This window comes from Mustelus asterias, chromosome 13 (genome assembly GCF_964213995.1).
Source record: "Mustelus asterias chromosome 13, sMusAst1.hap1.1, whole genome shotgun sequence".
Lineage (NCBI taxonomy): Eukaryota > Metazoa > Chordata > Chondrichthyes > Carcharhiniformes > Triakidae > Mustelus > Mustelus asterias.
Genome location: NC_135813.1, coordinates 29,147,170 through 29,157,322, shown reverse-complemented (window position 1 = coordinate 29,157,322; position 10,153 = coordinate 29,147,170). Strand labels below are relative to the sequence as shown.

The window sequence follows — 10,153 nt, the reverse complement described above, 5'->3', positions numbered from 1 at the left end:
CCAGTCGGAGTTCCCGCGCTCCGGGCCGCTCACCTGGAACTGGTCGATGGCTTTCAGCGGCTCGGTGCAGTTGGTGAGAGTTTCCTTCAGGTCGTCCCCGCTCGCGATGCCGAGCTCCTGGAGTCCCGAGAACATGGCGCCCGCGGACAGGGGGAACCGCTCCGTCCGCACACCCGCTCCGGCTGGAAAACCGCTGCCCCCGCACTCGCGTTCCTTCCCTCCTCCTCCTCCAGCTGCTGCTGCTGCTGGTCACAAATGGAACTCCTCAGCCCAGACTCTCACTTCGACATCTCTTTCTGCTTTATTATTGTTTAAAATCTCGCAAAGAGCGTGAAGCTGAACTTGGAGCCAAAGCAAAGGAATTCACCAAGAGGTTTAAAGAAATCTTCAACAAATCTGGGGCATTCCTGAGTGTAAAAGTCATGATGTGGAGCGTTGGACTGGGGTAAACACAGTAAGAAGTCTCACAACACCAGGTTAAAGTCCAACAGGTTTATTTGGTAGTGGCTTTTGCTACCAAATAAACCTGTTGGACTTTAACCTGGTGTTGTGAGACTTCTTACTGTGTAAAATTCATGGCCAATGACAATGGAAGATCAAAGGGCTTTGGCCTTGTCAGTTTTGGAAAGCACGAAGAAGCACAAGAAGCTGTCGATGAGATGAATAGCGAAGAAAAAATCCGGAGACAGGTTTATGGTGGCCATGCCCAGAAAAAGGATGAGCGAATGACAGAGCTGCGGCGCAAATTTGAACAGATGAAACAGAATAGCCTCACATGGCACCGGAGATGCATCATCTACATCAAAAATCTGGATGATGACATTGATGATGAACGTTTGCACAAAGAGTTTTCATCATTTGGCATGATTACCAGCACTAAGGTGATGGTGGAGCCCATACGCTATGGGGTTGTCTGTTTCTCCACACCAGAAGAGGCCTCCAAGGCTGCAATGGAAATGGATGGCCGAATTGTTGGCACCAAGCCCTTGGCCATCACTCTGACTCAGAGCAAGGAGGACCGACAAGCTCGTTTGACATATCAGTACATGCAGAGATTGGCGAGTGCCAGGGCTGCACTAAACCGAAACCCTGTTACCAATCCTTATCAGCCTGCACCACCTTCTGGATGCTTCAAGGCAGCTACTCCTCAGGCTCAGCACCGTGCTGCATATTACCCAGCAGGCCAGCTCGCACAGCTTCGGCCAAACCCTCGATGGGCCGCTCAACCGTTCCAGAACATGCCTGGTGGTAGGCGCCAAACAGGCCCTCGGCCACCAACCCTCAGTTCCATGAGACCAACTTCTGCTCAGGTGCCACGTGTCATGAGCACTCAACGTGTTGCCAATACAGCAACACTGACAATGGGACCTCGCCCTGATGCTACTGCTCCTGGTGTCTGTTCGTTTACACAGTACAAATATCCTGCAGGAGTGCGCAATCCTCAACATCATCTAAATGCTCAGCCTCCAGTTGCTATGCAACAGCCTGCCGTTCATCTGCAAGGCCAAGAGCCCCTGGATGCTGCCCCTCTCCAAGGGCAGAAACAGATGCTAGGTGAGCACCTTTTCCTCCCTGATTCAGAACATGCACCCAAATTTAGCGGGTAAAATCACTGGGATGCTTTTTGAGATAGATCACTCTGAATTGCTTCATATGCTTAAGTCCCCCAGAGTCCCTGTACAGAATGTTGTTTGCATTCCTTTCCTTAAAGTTTGGTAATCCAGTACTGTGGAAATGCTCAACAGATCCACACTGTTTTCAGTTGGCAGTGTGTTTGATGGATGAGCATTAGAAACTGAAACTGAACATTTAGATTATAGAATGCTTGCTTTAATAAAAATGCTGAATAATGAAACACAGAAACATAGAAGATAAGAGCAGGAGGAGGCCATTCGGCCCTTTGGGCCTGCTCTGTCATTCATTACAATCATGGCTGATCGTCCAACTCAATAGCCTAATCCTGCTTTCTCCCATAACCGTTGATCCCGTTCACCCCAAGTGCTATATCCAGCCGCCTCTTGAATACATTCAATTTGGCATCAACTACTTCCTGTGGTAATAAATTCCACAGACTCACCACTCTTTGGGTGAAGAAACGCCTCCTCATCTCCGTCCTAAATGGTCTACCCTGTATCCTCAGACTGTGACCCTTGGTTCTGGACACCCCTACCATTGGGAACATCCTCCCTGCATCTACCCTGTCGAGTCCTGTTAGAATTTTATAAATCTCTATGAGATCCACCCTCATTCGTCTGAATTCCAGCAAAAACAATCCTAACCTAGTCAATTTCTCCTCATACACACCAAACACATCTGAAAGACTGTCTGTGGAAAGACGATGGCCTCGTGGTATTATCACCAGACTATTAATCCAGAAACTCAGCTAATGTTCTGGGGACCCGCTTTCGAATCGAGCCACAACAGATGGTGAAATTTGAACTCAAGAAAGAAAATCTGGAATGAAGAATCTACAGATGACCATGAAACTGTTGTTGACTGCTGGAAAAACCCATCTGGTTCACTAATGTCCTTTAGGGAGGGAAATCTGCTGCCCTTACCTGGTCTGGCCTACACGTGACTCCAGAGCCACAGCAATGTGGTTGACTCTCAACTGCCCTCTGAACATGGGCAACCAGGGATGGGCAATAAATGCTGGTCAGCCAGCGACACCCATGTCCCATGAATGAATTAAAAACATTAGGAGTGTTGCAAGCTATTGGGGAACTACAAGACTCACATCTACACCAACTCAGTTTTCAAGCTGACCATTATCAATTCTATTCAAATGACAATGAAGACGTGGGTTGCATCAATTTGCAGTCTTTCTCAACCTGATTGCCTTAATTTGGTAAAAGTTAGGTGCACATCTATGAACTGGGAAAATAGAGCATTTACACTGCAGAGTGAAGAAATAATGAACAAGTGAACTTCTTGCAACTGGTTGTTATCATTGACTGCAAGTTGCAAAGTGGCTCATATGACAGTGTATTGTGGCCAAACGGGCCATCTAAAATGGCGATTTGTAAAGCACTCTGGGACAATTGGGCAAGAACTAAAACGACAGGCTGCGGCCTAAAAGACAGAGATAAATAGGCTGCAACTCAGACGAGTGAATACACAGGATATGGGTCATCTCCAAGACAAAAGAGACTTTCTGGTCAAACTGGGTTGTTTACCAGACATAGGGGCGCCGTAACCCCTTATTTGTGGGGGAGGTGTGAACTCTACGTGCCCCCAGCACCTGCAGACATGGCCGTTGGGGACACACCCAGAGATTGGTGTGGCAGCACTCGATTGGACTTTATTGATCAGGGTGATCAAGTCCTGATCGATTGATTGGCAATGGCCAAAAGGAGAGCGAAACCCAACGGGGTATAAAGGGTGCTGCACAACCAAGAATCTCTCTCTGACCCCACAAACGAGCTACAACACCGGTGACCATCGCCAGCGACGACCAGCATGAGGAGAGCCACCACACCTGAGAAGGAAGAAAGACCAGAGCCAGAGTGCCAGACCAGACCAAAGGATCAGACTACGCAGAGGACGACAGAGACCAATGCACAGATAAAGGCCAATATCTGCTTGGGTACTTGCCAGTCACCCAAAGTTAAGTCAAGGTCTTGTATTGGACTTGAACTCTCGTATTTTCTGTAAAGATAACTTATTGTTGGTTGGGTGGATGATTATTGATTGTGTGCCTTAAATAAATATTGATTGAACTAACCAGACGTCTACTCGCAGTTATTTGTCCACCGTATAAGGGTTAAAACAGACTGTGCGGCAGGCACAACAGTATCCTGCCAAAAACACACAAAGTCTGACTAATCTTTAACTTGTAGAGCTCGCAAGTTTGTTCATAGGCATATATTCACAGAAGAATGGGATGCATTATCTTCGTTGCGAGGATTCAAATTTATCCAGAGGGTAAATGTGCACCCTCAAAGGTACACATCTAAAAGACAGAAAGCATCTCATAAGACCAGACTGAAGACAAATATTCTGAACGCAAAGAGCATCAGTTCTGGTCGCACACATTTCAACCAGAATAACTTGGCTTGTGCAAATAGAAAAAGTATTTATGCTATTCATGATTAGATTGCCCTGTTCCAATCTAAACCAAATAACTTCTACCTTCTTTTGCATTCTTGGCTTCTTGGCCTGTTGAAATTTTGCCTTCAGGGCTTTCTCTTTTAAAAACCTGACTGAGCTTGGCGTCTTCTCTGTTACATACCAATCTCACATCTTTGACTGAATTGGCTTTGGTAGTTTTCAATTTGACCAAATTTTAAAAACATACATGTATCCATCTTCGTTCGCAACTATAAAACTTATTGATCATCCATTCCAAGCATACAAAACAAAGAATCTCCCAATACAATTGGTATCCTTCAGAAAAGAACTTCAAAGTCATCTCATTAGTATTTTAACTTTTTGAGCTGGTGCCTTTATTTAAAAGAATACATACTATACACTTGAATTTAGGGGCAATGTTTTTTAAAACTCTTAATTTTGCTGAAGGAGGCCATTCGGCCTGTCAGGTCTGTATTGGCTCACTGAGGGAGCAATTCATCTCATGCCATTTCTCCACATTCTCCCTGTAGCCCCGTACAATTTTCCTTTTCAGATGTTCAAAGTCCTTTGGTGGGGAAAATTGCGAATGCAACAAACAGTAAGCTCTTGCTAGTTTTTGTTCAGTCGCTAAGCACAAGGTACATGGAAAATCAAAAAACTATCTCTAACCACCAACCCCCCCAACCAAAAATGCATGGTAGCCAAAAGACAATCGAGTGTTTCAACCTATAGGATTTGAATGAAATGGTGGAACGCTGCACAGTTGTAGATATAAACAACATTCCAAAGATGTGAGGGTTAGGTGGATTGGCTATGCTAAATTGCTCCTTAATGTCAGGGGACTAGCTAGGGGAAACGCTTGAGGTTATGGGGATATAGCCTTGATGGAATTGTGGTCGGTGCAGACTCGATGGGCCCGAATGGCCTTCTGCACCATAGGGATTCTATGAACATTCCTTAACGATGTTGGAGGAAATAAACCCTAAAAGGAAGCCTCAAGGAAAATGCAAGTGTTGACAAGACAAGTATTCCACACCCACCAACGAGGGTTTGAGATCATTCTAGTCATGACCACAGGGTTCAAGACTTTGAACTTTAACATTTCATTTGGTGAAGTTTACAATATTCGAGTCTACAATAAACATGGACATTTCACTTTTGTGCCTTTAAAAAAAGGGGAAATAAATCCTCAATTTGATTGAAATCTACTCTCCAAGGGTCATTTAAGCATTATTTTCATTTACAACTTTTTTCCAAATAGTAAATGATCCATTTATTGGAAAAACGTGAAGTTTTTTTATAAACACGCTGAGCAATGCACTGGAATGCACAGCTTGAAAGGATACTGGTAGTTTATTCAATAATAACCTTTGAAAGAAGCAAACCGAATAATTACTTTAAGGTGGAAAATTGTAGAACTTTGGAAAATAACTTTCCCAGTACTGACATTAGGTTCATTGGTCAATTGTTCCCTGTTTTCTCTCTACCTCCCTTTAAGATTAACTACCCTCCAATTTGTAGGAACCTGTCCAGAGTCCAATTAATTTTGGAAAAAGACCACCAATGGATCTATTATTTACAAGGCCATTTCCTTAAATTCTCTGGGATGAAGATTATCAGGCCCTGGAGATTTATCCACCTTCAATTTGTAACATTTTCAAAATTAGCATGGACAAAATGGCCTCCGATTATATTCATTATGTCTTCAACAAATTTTGATCAATAATAGATGAATCCCGATCCTGCTCCACCAATCTCACTTTGGACTTGGCATAAGTTAAAAGCCCCCCACACATGTAAATATACCTGAGGATCTACATTAACTATTTTTCATGTTTCGTGACAATTAAAAAGTGATCCTTGGTTATGGGAGAATGAGAACAAGAACGTAAAGGAAAAGAGAAAATGCTGGAAAATCTCAGCAGGTCTGGCAGCATCTGCAAGGAGAGAAAAGAGCTGATGTTTCGAGTCCAGATGACCCTTTGTCAAAGCTGGTAATTTGCTTTTATTAGAACAAGAATGTATATTTAGCGATACTAGTTAGGTAATGATTCAGACAAAAGAGAGGCAAAAACAGCAAGGAAGATTATAAAGGGGAAAACATACGGGTACAATAACCTCCAAACATACATAATATTCTTCAATAGGAGCAGGATCTCTCTTTCCCTCGCCCTGCTATTTTTTTCCTCATTCTCTCTTATGTAGTTTACATGTATGCCTATGAAACACCGACATCATTGCACCAGAGAAACGAAGTATCTTCCAATCTGCAGCCAATGATCATATCAAGAACATTTAGTCACTCTTATGGCACAAACTAGATAAATTTAGAGCTCCTAACGCATTCTTTTCAGCATTTCCCAACTAAAGCCATGAGTAAATGCTTCCGTTAGATAATGCATCTGTTTTGTGTCGGTCTTCTGTCGGTTGATCAAAGTCTCCAACGCCAACATGCTATGAAACAGCTGCAGTAGATTTCTTTATTTTTACAATTTTGATCTCCATTTTGATCAACATTTGCTGGGGCAAGTCTAAAGGCATAGGTATCTAGCAGCGTATCCACTATTCAATCTTAGTGCGTGACCTTCAAACATTGATGCCAACAGATCATTAAACTGCTAAAGAGACAACATAGCTCACTTGTTGTCATCCAACGTCCTTTTTCAATTGCAATCACTGAGCAGAAAATAAAACTTCTGATTTTAATCCTCAGACCCATCGACAGGCGGCACAGTGGTTAGCATTGCTGCCTCACAGCGCCAGGGACCCGGGTTCGATTCCCGGCTTGGGTCACTGTCTGTGCAGAATTTGCACGTTCTCCCCGTGTCTGCATGGGTTTCCTACAGGTGCTACGATTTCTTCCCACACTCCAAACATGTGCTGGTTAGGTGCATTGGCCATGCTAAATTCTCCCTCAGTGTACCTGAACAGGTGCCGGAGTGTGATGACTAGAGGATTTTCACAGTAACTTCATTGCAGTGTTGATGTAAGCCTACTTCTGACAATAATAAATAAACTTTGACTGCTGCGTTGCTGTGAAAGTTATCACCATGTAGCTTGCTGGTCAGTACAGCAGATGACAACACTGAGTCAGCAAATTAATTAAGTTCAGGATTTTGTTGTTCTGATGGCAGACCTTGCCGAAATGTAACCTGCTTCAAATCAAGAAATTAATTACATAAAGCTCCATCAAGGGAAAAATAATTTTTCCAGCTGTCAGTATACAAACCCAAACGTCACATTCACCCAGTGTTACTTGAACGGTATATAAAATTAATGAACAAGACACATTTATAGGTTTCCATGACAAATTTGTATTGGCCCTGCCAAGTTTGTGCTGTACAATTACAAATAAGGGTTTAGATGCATTAAATGTGTCCATTATTCACTAACAACTTAACAACTGTAGCTCATTTCCAATAACAATATTTAAAGAGCAATGAGACTTAAATGCATCTATTAAAACATTGAGACAGTACTTGATTCTTTGTGAACTATCCTGGTTGCTGTAAATGGTAAATTCTAAAACACCTGCATTGTCCTTCATTCCTTAGCTTCTGCCTAGTTCAAAAGGAGTTTGAATTTTTTTGTTTAAATGCGAGATTTATTACATGGCGTCCACATCACCCTTAATATGGAAACACTGCAACTTGCAGATTACTGGATAAGGTTCAGAAGCATTTTGGTTTTGAATAAGAGCCCAGGATGGTCAGTTAATAAGCAATACTGCCTCTTAATTTTTTATTATATACCTTACTTATCAAAGTAGAATCTTTTCTACTTTGATAAGTGAGGTACAGTTAAAGAGTATAAACTAACAATATTTCTTTACCTTGTACAATGTTGAAAACACCTTTTTGGAGAGAGTAATTAAACAATTCTGACCTGAGAAAAAGTGGTGGTCATGTGCCAAAACTGATATAATACTGGCAAGTGCTTCTCAGTAATTGGTCTGTGGTTTACAGGAACACCCTAACCCTCTATTTTAAAAATATCTTCAATTCTACAGCGGCTGGATATTATTTAGGATTATACATTTCACTTAACATCTAGATTGTCAAGACAATGTATTAATAAAAGTTCATCATTTGTGCACACTTATTTTAATTGTCAATATACCTCAATCAAAATTAAAATGACCATGAGGCATCTTATATAGATTAAAACATTCACAGATTCTCTGGAACATTGGAATATGATTCAACTTCCCTAAAAATTTAGACAGCTATATAAAAACAAACAGATTTATACAATTGAACCACAATTATCTTGATTGCAGTAGTAAATAATTAACTTAGATATCGCACTAGGTTTAGTAATTGTACCCACTATTTGATTTTGCACTCATTGTTCCGAATAGAATTTTGAAAAGTTAATGTCTTGCACTGGTTATTTTTTTAAAATTTAAGCTGTTAAGATTCCAATTACTTAATGGTGCCAAACATCGCTATTAAAGTAAAGTTGCTCACTTTTCTTTTAAAGCAAAGTTGCCTGTGGCTATTTTCCATGAGTAGGCAAAAAAGTCAAACCATTCAATAAAGACATGTGGAAATAGTATGCTTATTTTAATGATTATGTTTTAATAACAAACAAGACTTGGAAAACATTACTTTAAATCCATCCCGGAGTATTATATCCTTAGTTCTCAGGCACAATGGGAGATTGAAAATCTCTCCGGAAGAAAAAAAATATAAAGGCAGCAAAGAAAGTTTACATGATAAAGGTGACAGACTTAACTTAAATGTTCATAAAGGCATGCTAGTCATATTGGCTTTAGAACCAATGAATATGCACAAAAACGGCGCAATAGTAAAGCTATGGCAAAACATTTCACAAATGGTGATACAAACTAAAATGGTACAATCGCAATTGATCAGAGGATGCTGAATTGTTCACAAAAATGAAATGGCTAAAAGTCATTGGGTAATACATGTCTTTCCCTGGATAATGTAAAATTATGATCTTCAAGTTTTCAGTGAGATAAAAGCATATTCTATTTTGCATTTATCCACTCACGTTTCTGGAACAAGCAAAGTGACCAATGCAATGATCTCAGGGTAGCAGTCCTTTAATTTATGCTTGAAATAGTGTTGTAAGCTCTGAAATATAATATTTAATCTACTTAACTGATTTTACTGTATGATGGTTTCATAACACTTCTACCATTTCGACTTTACAGTTTTGCTGCTCTTTCTACAAGGCACTCAAATCCTTTTCAGATTCCCTAATATTCATAAATTCTCTTTCCAAATGGAAAGAAATGCTGATACAAGTACTTAGTGTTATACAAGCTGTTAAACAGCACAATTTCTGCACCACAAATACATCATAGCTACTTCATAAAGGTCACAACCTCATTGAATATTTAAATCTCAATACAATAAAATCTCGCTCATGCCAAATGGGAGTTCTACCCATAGAGTAAGGACATAACTTATTTATCTTTGAAATTGCATTAGGAAATGTGCAACAATGGCATCTTCTGACTATTTCAGAGTCAGAAGTTTAACAACACCAGGTTAAAGTCCAACAGGTTTATTTGGTAGCAAAAGCCACACAAGCTTTCGGAGCTCCAAGCCCCTTCTTCAGGTGAGTCTCATATTTCAGAGTCTCCAGTTTACTAGAACCATGTTCCACTGGGGCTTCCTACTTCCATAGAAAGTAATTAATTCCCGAATATTCACAAAGCAGTTTCATTCACTCTACAGAAATACTCAATTAAACCAATAAAAATAAAGTTTTGTATGGTATACTCAGACCAAACAGCTGATTTATCAAATACTCACTTAAAAATTTACTGATTTTTGTTCAAACTTGCCAAAACAACATTGAACTAATTACAAGATTTAGAACAAAGAACAAGGAAAATTACAGCACAGGAACAGGCCCTTCGGCCCTCCAAGCCTGCACCGACCACGCTGCCCAATTGAACTAAAACCCGCTAACCTTCTGGGGACCGTATCCTTCTATTCCCATCCTATTCATGTATTTGTTAAGGCACCCCTTAAAAGTCACTATCCTATCTGCTTCCACTACCTCCCCAGGCTGCGAGTCCCACCACCCAGATGTTAACCTTAGCTCA

At 40.9% G+C, this 10,153-nt stretch overlaps 1 protein-coding gene across 1 annotated transcript; it reads left to right on the top strand.

The window, feature by feature from the left end:
• Positions 1-155: 155 nt before the first annotated feature.
• LOC144502545 (polyadenylate-binding protein 1-like) lies at positions 156-3,715 on the top strand. Its single transcript, XM_078226623.1, has 2 exons — positions 156-1,554; positions 2,141-3,715. The coding sequence occupies exons 1-2, from the start codon at positions 576-578 to the stop codon at positions 2,233-2,235; spliced, it is 1,074 nt and encodes a 357-aa protein (XP_078082749.1). The 5' UTR covers positions 156-575; the 3' UTR covers positions 2,236-3,715.
• Positions 3,716-10,153: the final 6,438 nt, after the last annotated feature.

Excerpts from the sequence above, each read along its gene's own strand:
- LOC144502545 (XM_078226623.1), top strand. The coding sequence starts at position 576 with ATGGCCAATGACAATGGAAGATCAAAGGGCTTTGGCCTTGTCAGTTTT. Across the intron at positions 1,555-2,140 it reads AGGGCAGAAACAGATGCTAG|ACTGTGACCCTTGGTTCTGG; the intron begins GTGAGCACCTTT and ends CTGTATCCTCAG.